We start from the raw sequence: 13,561 nt of genomic DNA, 5'->3' as shown, positions 1-13,561 counted from the left end.
GCAAGAGCCTCCAATCAATACTGGGTTTTACATATCTAATTTAGAGCTTCTACCTTTTTGCAAGTTTACAGTGCATCATGTGCAGCATACTGAAGCAACTCTGGACAGTTCAGCAGGGACTGGCATCCCCCGTGTTCCACTTTCCCCTGGGCCCACAGAGTAGCTGCTCCAGCAGATCCCTTAGTCCAGCTCTTCTGGGAGCAGCTGATGCAGCAGAAACTCTTGGACCTGCTCCCTTTGGCTCCCCTCCCTGCAAAACACTAAATGTGTCCTTCCCACAAAGCCGCTAATCTCCACTGGCCCAGAGCCCGTGAGCACTAAATTGTCTTTCTGATTCACTTAATCCAGCAGAATTCCAGCAGCCCATTGCCCCCATCTCGTCCCATGGAAGCCTAGGATTGCTTGTTCCACCAAGACCCAAAGAGTACCATCTTCCTTCACTGAAGCTTGCAGAGCAAGGCACTTGCTGAGAGAGTCTGTTTCAGACACCAAAACACATCTCAGGAAAAGCAGCAGTATTTTGCAAGGCTCAAGAATTTCCAGTACATCAGTGGCAGGCCAAGAAGGAGCACCTCTTCTACTGCTATGGTACTGTTTCTTCTTTATTCTTAATTAAAACTTTAGAATATTTTATATCTAACTCTCTGCTTTTTTTTTTTTCACTTACTTCAAAATAGCTGAAGCTTTCATACAGTGTCATCTCTTTTAAGGATAACACATTTCAGAATGTGAGTAGAACAGAAGTAGTTCAGAATAGAACAGAAAGAAAAGGCCTTTGTAAGAGAAAACAATATGTAGTTGCTGTGTTGAGGAAGACAACCCTTATTTTACCAATGGAATAACTATTTTTTCCAGTGATCTTGCAAAACAATAAAGCATTATGGCAAATAAGAGTCAAGAAAAGTACACACCTCCTTTGGAACCCTACAGTGGCCCAGATGAAAGCCACGGCGTGACCTAATTTCCCAACACTTCAACAGTGTCTTGAAATATCAGTTTAGGAACCTTTGTCCAATAGACAAGGCCAAAAAAACAGATTCACCTTATTTTCTCATATTGGAGAAGTAAGAGAGAGAAACTCTGGCTGGTCTTGGAGGAACCTTTCAAAAATATGTTGGTAGACCTAGTGAAAACAGGTACCAAACAGGGGGCCCATGAAAGAAATGTAGGATCTGGGAGAGGACAAAACCCATGAACTAATATGAAAATAATTCTGCCTAATAAGTAGGTCTCATTTTGATCCTCCACAAATTAAATCAAAGCAACTCATTTGGACTTGATCTGGTCTTAAATTACAGAGAGCTCTGGAAAAAAAGCCAAACCAAAACTGTAAAAACTCTGACCTTAGCAAGTAGAAAATAAAATAAAATGGTAGAAAGAAAACATAAGAGATTAAACAATTGCATTAAGTTAACATAAATGGTTTGTTAAAAATTGTTTTAGCTTGTCCTGAAATACTTTTGGTTTGGTTTTGATCATTTTGCACTCAGCCATCAACGACTTATGCCCGATGGCTTTTACAGCTGTAAAACTGGCAGCATTAGAGGGATTAATTCTCATTAGCAGCTATTGGTAATTACTGGTACAGAATGAGTGAAATAGTTTTAATGCTTTAATATATTTTTTCTTATTGTGATCTCTTCTTTAACTCAGATCAGAAATCTGCCTTAAAATCTGCCTTTTAGTTTTATGTGTGTGCACACATGAACCAGCTTCTACATGTATAATGTACTCATGCTCCCACAAGGGCTTTTGAGACAGACCTGGAAACTGTGTGTGTGTATACCAGGTGTAATATAAAAGTATCACACTTATACTTTTATTAAAAATTCATTTCATTGATGAACATTTCAATGACTATTTCAAGTGACTGCTGACACTATTAGAATGGCAACCCAGTAGCCTCCTTGCCATGCAAACCCAGTATCCCTAGTTAGCATTGCTCGCTCAATAACCCAAGATGAAGTATTGTTAAATTACTCATTTCTTGGCCAAAGACCCCATTGTTCTCAAGAATTTTCCTATTCACCTTTTGGCTAACTTTTCCTACTGATTCTCTTGCAGAGTATAATGATTTCTTTTTCTCAGGGGGACGTTTCCCTGCTCACATTTTTTAAAAATACCTTCTTCAGAAATCGTTCCGTTTACTGGAAGTAATCCTTCCAGTTCTGTTAAACTTACATGCTACAAAAGCTTGCTTATAGAAGTTCTCTTCTGAAGGAATTTGGAAATTAAAGCAAGAATGAAGTGCCTTCCCACTTAGAGTAAGAAAAAAAAACTCGCAATCTATCATAGGACATTCCAATCAGTGTAGTCAGGCTTTCCAAATAATTCAATACTTATTCAAGACCTATGCTTCCTATTGGCTGCTGTGGCTTTGCTGTTAATAAGAAAAGAAAACACAAAAGCCCTGTCCTGCCACTTCAGCTCAGATTTATTCCAACAACTTTTTCATTATCTGAGCAAAGGGGGTAGAGACAACTTTTACAGACAAAGGTAAGACAAATTAGAAAACTGCAATTATAATTAAAATACAACATGCAGAACTTTTCATTTATGATTCTCAAACTAGTTTACCAAAACAAATATGACAAATGAGAGTTTTAAAAATGGAAACTCAGTTAACTGACATGCCTGGATCTGTGTTGCTCACCAGCATCAGAAAGAAATGGCAATCAAGCCTACCTGATATTCAAATCTATCTTCCCTCAGTCACTTGCCATGCCTTCAAAAAGCACAGTATGCAGTTTTCAGGGCTTTGAAAAACTGAAATTGGATTATTACTCTGCATTTCTGACAAGTTGCCTGCATAACCCTCAGTCTAACAACACTTGCCTTTATCTGAAGTGACTGCCCATATCCAGCCCAGTGAGACATTTTGCATATGTTCATTAATGGCTTTTGTTGTATTCTGCCTTTCCCTCTGAAAACATCTTAGACATCATGCCAAAGAGATAATAGATAATTAGTCAAGAGGTAATTTGGAACTAACTGCAAGAAAAAAATTGATTGCATGCTGGATATGCCCCACTAATGAGTATTTTGATCTTCATTAACTTAAAGATAATGACATTAAACAATGTTTAATGGGATCTTCCAAAAGTGTACACTTTGGGTGACAGTTTCTGAGAAAACAAAAGCAGGACTGCATCCAAAGCAGGACTGCACACATTCTTCAAGCAGCCTGGGCAGCACCTCTGAGCTTGGAGACCTGCTGAGCAGAATTTCACCACTTAATTCTTCCTACCAGATACAGCCACAGAGATGCCACAAGCAGGCACTGCCTCAGAGTTAAATAAAAAAAGAGTAATTTTTCACAAAGTGGTATCTCAGAAGGGAGGATAAATACTTAGAAGTATTTGTAAGTATTTATGTACTCAACCTATGCCCATTCACAATTCTGCATCTCAGTAACACCCACTGGAGTTTATGAACACAGCCTACGGCTTAATCACTCTCAAAGAACTGAGACTAAAGTGTTCTCTAGCTAAGTTGGTCTCACATCTGAGTTTGCTGCATAGCAATTTTGTGGATCTCCAGACTTAACAAGTTATGGCAGCAACTACATTGCTTCCATCAGTCGTTTCTAGGTCATTATACCCAAATCCTAACTTGATTTGTTTTCATATTTCTTGCAGAAAGGAAACCTTTAAGCCATACCTCTGTACCATTAACTATTGTCCTCTACAAGATCTGGAAAACATGAAGGCTCTAGCTCTCTTCATTTGTCTTGTAGGACCAGTTTTTGCTATTCCAGTAAGTCTTCATCATGCTATTATTACCAGGCATTTAATTTCCCATTCTGAAAATATTCTATGTTATCCCATTGACCAATAAAAGATTGTTATGGATGTGGAGCTACTCACATATTTGTCTTTTTTAGACCCATCCTGTAAATCACAAGCTCAGAACTCACAGACAGAAAACTCCAGGAAAGGTACTCTTCTTGTTCTTTAAACAATAGGAAATAACTTACATTTACATTCATCTTAAATATAAAAACACATACATACTGGTTGGAAAATTGATTTATGTTAAGAAAATTTTAGGTCTTCTCACCCAAAAAATTAGTGCCAAATATCTCATGCCTTGCATATTAAACAACTGCAAATAGGACAAAATCTAAAGCTCTAAGTAGAAGTTTCACTTATTGATAAAATTATCTTAAATGAATCCCCACATATCACCATTACCCAAATTTGTACAAGTAATAAGCTCCAGTGACAGACAAAATTATTGTCATCACAGCTCCAGTACAGGAAGGGAATGAAATCCTCAGTTTATCACACCAGGGATCATACGCAGTCTCAAATATGTAAGAATTTTAGCTGCCATATGTTTCATTATTCATGGTGCAGAGCATTAGACACAGCTTGTCCTGGCAGAGTACTCTGTGGCTGATGGGCCAGATGCCCAGATGGCAATGAGACAGAGGATTTCACCAGCCCTCCCTATGCCACATATGTGTGGTAATGACAGAGCCAGTTTTGCATTCATGGCTGACCCAAATAAAGAATTCCTTTTTATTGCACTGCTCTGGTGAGCCTTTGTGGCTCAGACACAATGGATCTTGGCTCCAACTGGGTGTTTCAGAACTACTAAACTCAGATCATGCTTTGTAGTAAGAGATTCAAAATCCCAACTGTTACGCTAACCATTTTTTAATTTTTAATTATAAACTATATCCCACTCTGTACAGCTTTCCAGACACATTTCATATCAATCTCTATGGTGCTCTGCGCTATGAAAAACAAAAAATTAACTTTTCCTAATGAAGTACCCAGCAGAGGAAATGGTATAAATATTGGTTTGTAGCCTATAGCTGTCTGTACCAGAAATAACACACAAAAGACAGCTGTATCAAAACAAAACCTTGCAATAGCCAATGAATCATCAGTTCCAAGTGTGTGCATCATCTATCAGAGGCCAGTTCTCCCCCACAGTATCCAATCTCAGACAGTGACTGAAACTTGCCCAAGTTTCTTCACGAGTACCTGAGTTCTAAGAGCTGATTTTACCTGGGGGATAAAGGTGTAACAGAAAGCAGCATCTGGAATCCGTACCCAGGCACACCTCTGCAGGACAGCTGCAGGACAAGGCTACCCAATTCTTTCTCAAATTGCTGCTTCAAACACAGGCACCCACAGCAGAAAATCTTAAAGACTGTTTGGTCTTGTGTTTTCTGAATCTGTGGAACTTTGGAAAAGCTCCACAGTGAATTTCTGTTAGATTGGAGCAAATGTACAATCTTCCCATGAAAAAGTTAGACAGTGAGTATAGTTCCCAGTACTATTCCCACATCAGCAATGACACCAGGCAAAACAAAACAAAGCAAAAAAAAAAAAAAAAAAAGTGAAACTTTAAATACTGCTTTGACATTAGGAAATAGGATATAGCTGATCCACAAGAATCATATATATATATATATATATATATATATATATATAAGTGTTTGTGAGTAGAGTGCTTGTTTCCAGGCAGTCATAAGACTGCCCAAACTAAAGGAAAAAGCTATTCCAGAACTTGGATGCTGACAAGAACCATTCTTCCCAAATTAAACTTCCCAAAAGCTTTAAGAAAAATCAGCATCAGGTGCTATATTGCTGTAAGCAATAAGCAGCACTGAACATCCCTAGGTGCTGTTCAGAAATACACACAGCAGCAGAAAGGCAATTGCTTCAGCAATATCTGACAGTCATTTTAGTTCCTGCTTTCTCCTCCAGTATTTGAACCATTTCCACTGAAGATAGTACTTTTGCTTTTGGCTCAACAGCTTAAGAAAAAAAGTTATCAAAATGATATCAAATATCTACAGTTGATCTTATAATTGTCACCACACACAATAATTCCTGGTGACTTCAGCCAGGAAGGAATGATGTATCAGACTCAAAGTAGATTAATATATGGATTATAAAACCAGTGCAGGGCACATCTCAGGAATTACTATCATGACACCTCATGAAATGTGCATTCTCTTCGCCTGCTCCTCTTTTCCCAGGACCCTTATTTTTCCCTTATCTGTGTAGGAAGTTATGTTTCACATCCCCCTTCTCTGAGGTAAGTGATAATTACTGCTGCCTACAAGTGCCTGTAGTTACGACTAAAATACTAATTACATATTTTGAGATTTCACAAGACACCCATATGCATCTGTCTCTGAAACTGTTGCACAGACCTCTCCAGAAACTCCAGCAATAAAAGAAGGGACAGATAAACAGATTTTCTGAGAAAGACATGGGGGCACCAGCGGTGAATTTCATGCTCTGGGCTAGTTTAAGAGAAGCACATAGAAAGAAAATAAATAAAGCCAGTGCCATGCTTTGGCAAGGGAAAAATCACACCACATCAATTTCACATAAATCCTAAGATTTATTAATCTGTTATTTTTAATTAATTTTTTTTCCCCAAGAGTGAATATATTCATCCTGAAGCCTCAAAGAAAGAGAACATAGGGTATGTAGACAAGGATGATTTGCTGCCCACTCACAGAAATTTAAAACCAGAGGTATCAGTACCAGGCACTGAAGACAAGGATGAGCCCCAGACCATTAGGAAACAAGGAAGAACTGGGAGCGAGCATCAAGTGAAAAACAGCCTGAAAAGCATTGATTTCCTTGCACTGCACAATAAACTAGGTTTGGCTTCTGATAACCAGGACAGTGACTCTGGGAGCAGTGGCAGAGAACAGTCCAGCTCTGAGCATGACCAGCTCAGGAAGCATGAGAAACATGGGAACACGGCAAACCGACACCTTCCAGGCCACGCAGAACACCCAGTGGGTGCTTTCAGCCTTCATCATGAGCATAACATGTGGAAATACAACAAAAATTCTGTTGGCCTGTCTGAAAAAAACAGTGAAAGCAATGAAGAGGAAAGCACAGAAGAAGAGAATGAGGAATGGGGTGAAGAAATTGATTACAGAGACACAAAGAACAAAGGCCATCAGACACATCAAGGTGACCGATACAAAAGACAGCAACATGAGAATAGCATGCAATCAGATGAACTCCTGAGAGATTCCAGCCAACCAACCTGGAAAACCAAGAGACACAGTGAGAAATTTGACCTAGAAGAAGAAGAGAGCGAGAACAGGAAGAAGTCCTATAAAGAAGAAATCCCCATCTCTAAAAAAACCCATAATGAATATCAGGATGGCAAACAGCAAGGTCAAGAGAGAAAAGACAATATTCAAGTGAATTATCAGAGTGATCATGACATGGTGAAAACACATGATAGGGAAGACAGTAATGATGATGGTGGTCACGACAGTGGTGACACTGATGGTGAGAAGTATCTCAGCAATACCTGGAAAGAAGCCGCCTATGAGGAAGAGGAGAGAATCCAGAGTAATGACCAGGAGAGCACCAGTACTGAGCCTGAAGGGGAAGGAGCCACTGATAATGACACTGCCGTTCATAGAGAAACTGAGGATTACCAGTTTGTCAATATTAAAGACTTTGAACAAGATTATTATGACCATGAGCCACCTGATTCCGACAACAAGCAACAATTGAAAATTACTAGCTCTGTTCATAACAGGAATTCAATGGACAGTGAAGATAAGGTAAATTATCTTTAAAATAAAACTTTAATAGTATAAAAAGGGGAGAGGGATCAGTTTCCAATTTAAATTTCTGATGATTTAAATGACCTGCGGGACAAAAGCAGGTGACTTCTCAATATGCAGAACTCTTATCTCTCCTTCTATTCCCTATTCCTCTGGTTCATGCTATGTCACTGCACCCAGAGCATTTAGCTGAATTGGACCAGGAAAGAAGTGAACACCATTCACATAAGAGCTCCAACCCCAGTGGGGTATGTAATGAAACACACAAATAAATACAAACACACAGATAGAAAACCTGAAATCCAGTCTCCAGTTTACTAGGTCAGCCTACTCACTCCACTCTCACAAAGATTTTAAATGCTACTACACAAAAGTGAACAGCTTGGAAAGGCAGGACTAGAGTCCACAGAATAATTATAAGAAACCCAGGCTTTACTGAGCTCCCATTTCTCTCTCTCTCTCCACCTCCATTTTTTCCCCAAATAACAAGAACATGGTAATACTACCAGAGGCTTTATGCTCTTCTCACACATTTTGCATAGCAACCTCTCTCTGCTGAAAGCAGAGCAAACTGTGCCTCTACTTTGCTCTATATCTGGCTCTATATTTGGACCCCCAAAAAATTTATCCCAATATTTTTTTTTCTTCCCAAGATTTACCACAACTTTCTGTTTATGCCTCTGTGACTGTGCAGGTTAATACTACAGGCAGTTCCCACGGTGAGATGGAAAGTGCCAGCAACAGGAATGAGGAGGCTCCCCTTGGTAAGCCCCAAGCAAAGCTGTCATGTAACTCCCAACTCTCTGCAGCTGGGGAATCTGCTGGTCAGCATTTCTTTTCTACCTTTTGCAGCACAGGATTTCATGTGACTGAACTGTGCTTCTGCCTAATCTTGTGTTCCCAGAGAATCCCTTCCATACTCCCCTGGATTTAGTAATTTGTTTGTGAAAAACATTTGTCGTGCACAATTTTTTTGTGTCATACAAAAATGGAGACAAAGGCCAGTGCTTGATTCAGCAAAAACAGATGGGATGTTTCACCAAAGGAAGCCAGAATTGAATGGAACTGAATGTCAGTCCCTACAGAACAAACATTTTCTTAAAATAAAAAAAAAAAAAAAAAGAAAAAGAAAAAAGAAAATAATTATTTCCCCATCCAATTCAAACCTGGGACTGCTAGAAGTCTCACAAAAATCATCATTTAAAGTTTGGTTTGCTTTATTCAATACAAGATCCAGCTTCATAACAAACTTAAAAATGCTTTTGAATTTCTTGATAAATATTGTGCTGTATTTTGCTTTGGCTGTCAGTAGTATCTGACCAACACCTGGCTTTGTCCCATCACTTATACAGTCCCTCTCTCCTGCTAGGATTGCCAGACACATGTCGGAACTTCAAATGCAAAAGAGGCAAAGTCTGCCATACAGAAAAACAAGGGAAACCCCAGTGTATCTGCCAAGATCCTGCTGCTTGCCCTCCCACCAAAGACTATGAGCATGTAAGTATTTCACCCAGTGCACAGGACTGGGAAAAGGCACCTAAAGTGTTCACAAGATAACATATTCCCCTATTATTTAGAATGACTCTACCCTAAAAAGCATGCAAGTGAGTTTCTGTGATTCTAGTAATTGCAAAATTTGGTATAAAGCACCCCAACTCACTGAGTGTGGCTTGAGAGAAGTATGAACCCATGTAACTACACAGTAACTGACTTGCTTCACCCAGTCTCTCAGGGGTTGTAGCTTTTCCCCATCACTAAAAGTTCTATGTATCCACTTGGTGTTTTAGAGCACATATTGTACATATTGCACATAGAGTACACATAGAGTGAAATAATCTCAGAGGCTATATTACAACAATAAAATTAAACTCAAGTATTGCAAAACTGGGCAAACAAGTACAGACAACTAGTCCTCATGCAGGCATACAGTAACTAATAATTCTGATACTTCTGATCACGTGTACTCCCTGTGGGTATTCACCACATATGAATGATGCTTTTATTACTGTAATGCCTTTGAGTGACAAGGTATTTTCTCAACACAGTGGTGGGGTGGTGGTTTTGCTTCCTCTAGGTTTGTGGTACGGATAACAAGACTTATGATGGCACATGTCAACTCTTTGGCACCAAATGTCAACTGGAAGGGACAAAAATGGGACGACAGCTGCACCTAGACTATATGGGCTCCTGCAAATGTAAGCTTGTTTTTCTTTGAAGAATTCACCTAGATATAAAGAATCAGTATCTTTAATGCATCTGCCAACCCTAAATTACCCTTCTTCCTGTAACCTGCCACTTGTGCATCAATTATCTGCTAATTCAGACCTTCAAAACCCTAAGCATGTTTAAAAAGTATCTGAAACCTAGAAATCTCTTCTGTGCTTACACTGATTTGTTGTTGACCTTATCTTCCCCCGGCACTGTCTCACATGTTCCTCTTGCTACAGCCTCTGAAGATTTTTGTAAATTGTTGACCAGAAAAATAGTGTTTGCGTAGAGTTAATAAATTAAAATGTCCATCTCAAACCCCTATGGGAAAAACAAACCAAAAAACATCACCCAAATTTAGATGCCAAATGCAGAAGTCAGGATCTAAAAGCCAGAACCGATTTCCAACCTCTTTGACTGCTGCAATATGGTAGGAGGAAAAGCATTCCCAGCCAGAATATTCCCTTGCTGTCAAAAACTTTGCTTTCATGCAAATGATTGATTAGAGCTTCACTGCACAACTATGCTCAAAAGCTGCACAGATATATAAAGGTTGTGACTTGCACAACTGGTTAAGCATGTGCACCAAAAAATTGTAGATTTATAATTGAACACATTAGGTGCATTCACAATTTTATGTATTAACACCTCCATCAATTTTAACTGGAAGTAGATCTCAAATCTCAGAAATGCTCGAATGCGGACTTAACACATGACTTGGTAACAAAACCTTTTCTCTTTGGCGCAGTCATCCCCCCCTGTACTGATTATGAAGTGGATCAATTCCCCCTCCGGATGCGAGACTGGCTTAAGAACATCCTTATTCAATATTATGAACGTGATCTGAACACTTCTGGGATTCTAACTGAAAAGCAGAGGAATAAGGTCAGCAATCCTTTTCAAATAAGACCATGCAGTTACATGGACCAGCCCAGAACATGTCATACTAAATGGCATGAATTAGATGACTTCTGAGATGGCTTATTCCACACCAAAACATTAATTGTTTGCCTCAGGAGAGAAGATGTGATAAAACTGTTTTAATCTCCTAATAAGCTGAGGCTACTGAGCCTCATCTAAGTTCCGCTTAGATGAGTCTGACAATTAAGCCACAAGAATTTCACTTCCTTTCTAGTTACTGCCAAAAGTGACATGAACAGCAGCAAAAATGTCCTGGACTACCTGAGGTAGTATGCATGTGCATATGCATACCAAATGCAGATCTTCATCCCAAAACAAAAAATAACAATTTCTGTGTTGAGTTCAGGTCAAAAAGATCTACCAGAATGACAAGCGCCTTGTGGCTGGTGACCATCCGGTTGAGCTGCTCCTGCACGACTTTGAGAAAAACTACTACATGTATGTGTATCCTGTGCACTGGCAGTTTCACCAGCTTGATCAGCACCCTGTTGACAGGTAAAAATATATCTGTGGTTCAGTTCTGATTTGCTGATTAAACTCAGGCTGTTTTACTTTTCTACATACCTCAAGGGATTCTTTACATACAGAACCAGTCCCTTAGCTGTTAGAAGCCAGTGTTGCCCCCTTTATAACACAGAACTTTTCCCCTCATTGTTTTCCTGATCATATTCTAGGTCAGAATCTTCTATCCTCTTGCCTTGCATGATCACTCTAAGCTCTACACTGTCTTAATACCTACTAATGGCTCTCAGCCAGGAAGAAATCCTGTTATTACCAAAGCTAAGAGCAACAGGCTAAGTACAAAGGACAGAGCCCTGGCAGCAAAAATTCATTAATGAGGTATCCATAGTTTTCAACTAACACCACAGAGATCTCTCAGTTTAAGGAGCAGATATAGTCACAGTTAAGAGGAAGCCTCCAGCTTCTAATAACATGACTCAGATTTCAAGTTTTTTTGTAGTATCACCCAGTGATGGGATCCGTATTTCCAAGTTCAGACCTTCAATATCTCAAGACAATCACACCTACTGTTCAAGAACACAGTTAAGCACTTTTACAAGCTTGATATCCAGAGGATTAATAGCAAAACTCCACAAGTGATGAGCTGTGAGCAAGTTGCTCCTTACAATACTTCGAAGTACTACATAAGTAATACTTGCTCTAGGAAATAAGATGTTAGCAAACAAATATGCAGCAAAAGCATTTTGATCCATCAGGTATTAGACACCTTTATAATGACCTGGGACAGATTCACTACATAAGCACTGTAAAAAAATCCATTGAGGAATCTCTGCTAAAGCCATCGTTGTTGTCTTCTAGCACCTTAGATCAGCTTTGATAATCCTGCTGATTTATTAAGGAAATGCAGCTCTCCATACCTGCCCTTTCTTTCAGATTATTAACACACTCGGAGCTCGCACCCTTGAGAGCCTCCCTTGTCCCTATGGAACACTGCATAACCCGTTTCTTCCAAGAGTGCGATGGAGACCAGGACAAACTCATCGCCTTGAAGGAATGGTGCCACTGCTTTGGGATTAAGGAAGGTAAACCTAAAAGAATAGGCAGATGTACCTGACAGAATGTTCCTGCAAAGAACATTCCTCAGACCTCAACATAAGGCAAAGAAATTGTAAGCAGAAGCCCGTGGCTACTGTGCCGAGAGGAAAGCAACACTAATAAGGGTCACCAGGGTTAACAACACAGCACAGGTTAATCCCAGAAGAGTTATGGCACAGACGGCATTTGGCCAAACAAGCAGACTGAAGAAATGTGTTCAAAATCCCATTGGTAAGTCCCTAATTTTAAGTGGAGGCTGATTCTGGTCAGAGGTCAGATACATGGAACCTTTGCTCTTCCCAGAATTTTTCCAGCTCTTCTGATGACAATTTACCAGTCATGAAGGAAGAAAGCTGCAAGGAGTTATCTTAATACATGTATACTTCTAACAGTGATTGTTCATTCATAGCATCCGTCACTTTAGTGATACAGTATAAAAATGTCACTTTGGCATAAAAGGTTAATAATATTTTCTTCTTTGTTGCAGAGGACATAAATGAAAATCTCCTTTTCTGAGCCTGGCTGAACAGACTCCCCATACTGCACTAAAACTGATGAATCCTGCGTCTGTAATTAACAGCTTAACAGCTTTCAAGTAAAACGTGGAATAAGGTTCACTGAACCTTATCAAACAACCCAAGTGCAGAAAACTTCGACATTCCTTAACAGCAGAAAAATTTAACTACTTCAAATGGTTCGTAGCTAAACAACCAGTGTTTCCCCCCACATGTATCCATGATCTTTCTGAACCAATAAATACTACTAACCTAATGACTAAGCTGTTCACAAAACTCTTCAGTAGAATTATAGAATGTAGGTTTTACCACCCACTGAAATGGGACTTGTTTCCTTTATTTACTGGATTGTCAGCTTAACACTCTGCATAGAATTCTCCAATAAAATAGAAGTCTACTTGGATATATGGGTTTTGTCACAACTTCATCAAAGAAAATTCTGCTTCTTTCATCTTTGCCCAACTTTTGCTCTCCTCAAGAGAGGCGCAATTTAAGCATTAAAAAAACCCAGGACAGGATGAGATTATTCCTGAATTCCCATAAATTTGTTATTTTCAGATAAGCACTTCACTGAAAACACTCCAGGCATGTTCTACTTTAAGGAAAAAGCCCCAAATATTATTCCTACAAAAGATGATCAGTAAACACCTTTCACCTGAACCATGTCACCTCTCCAAAGAAAAGAAGATGGGAGTCAGAAATGCTATTTTGGTAGCTTAAATAGTGGAAGTCACATCACCCCCTGCTAACTTGCTCTTGAACCAGCAAAGGCTGATAATCATAGCCTAACATC

The 13,561-nt window shown here is 39.3% G+C and overlaps 1 protein-coding gene across 1 annotated transcript; it reads left to right on the top strand.

The window, feature by feature from the left end:
* The first annotated feature begins 273 nt into the window (after positions 1–273).
* SPARCL1 (SPARC like 1) lies at positions 274–13,278 on the top strand. The gene is made up of 11 exons (XM_015623736.2): positions 274–588; positions 3,639–3,756; positions 3,884–3,937; positions 6,410–7,564; positions 8,262–8,331; positions 8,937–9,064; positions 9,642–9,762; positions 10,524–10,660; positions 11,043–11,191; positions 12,092–12,240; positions 12,741–13,278. Exons 2-11 carry the CDS (start codon positions 3,703–3,705, stop codon positions 12,767–12,769), a joined length of 2,046 nt encoding a protein of 681 aa, XP_015479222.1. The 5' UTR covers positions 274–588; positions 3,639–3,702; the 3' UTR covers positions 12,770–13,278.
* The last annotated feature ends 283 nt before the right edge of the window (positions 13,279–13,561 follow it).

This window comes from Parus major, chromosome 4 (assembly GCF_001522545.3).
Source record: "Parus major isolate Abel chromosome 4, Parus_major1.1, whole genome shotgun sequence".
Taxonomy (NCBI): domain Eukaryota; kingdom Metazoa; phylum Chordata; class Aves; order Passeriformes; family Paridae; genus Parus; species Parus major.
This window is presented reverse-complemented; position numbering and strand designations above follow the sequence as displayed.

Excerpts from the sequence above, each read along its gene's own strand:
- SPARCL1 (XM_015623736.2), top strand. The coding sequence starts at position 3,703 with ATGAAGGCTCTAGCTCTCTTCATTTGTCTTGTAGGACCAGTTTTTGCT. Across the intron at positions 9,763-10,523 it reads CTATATGGGCTCCTGCAAAT|TCATCCCCCCCTGTACTGAT; the intron begins GTAAGCTTGTTT and ends TCTTTGGCGCAG. Across the intron at positions 12,241-12,740 it reads CTGCTTTGGGATTAAGGAAG|AGGACATAAATGAAAATCTC; the intron begins GTAAACCTAAAA and ends TCTTTGTTGCAG.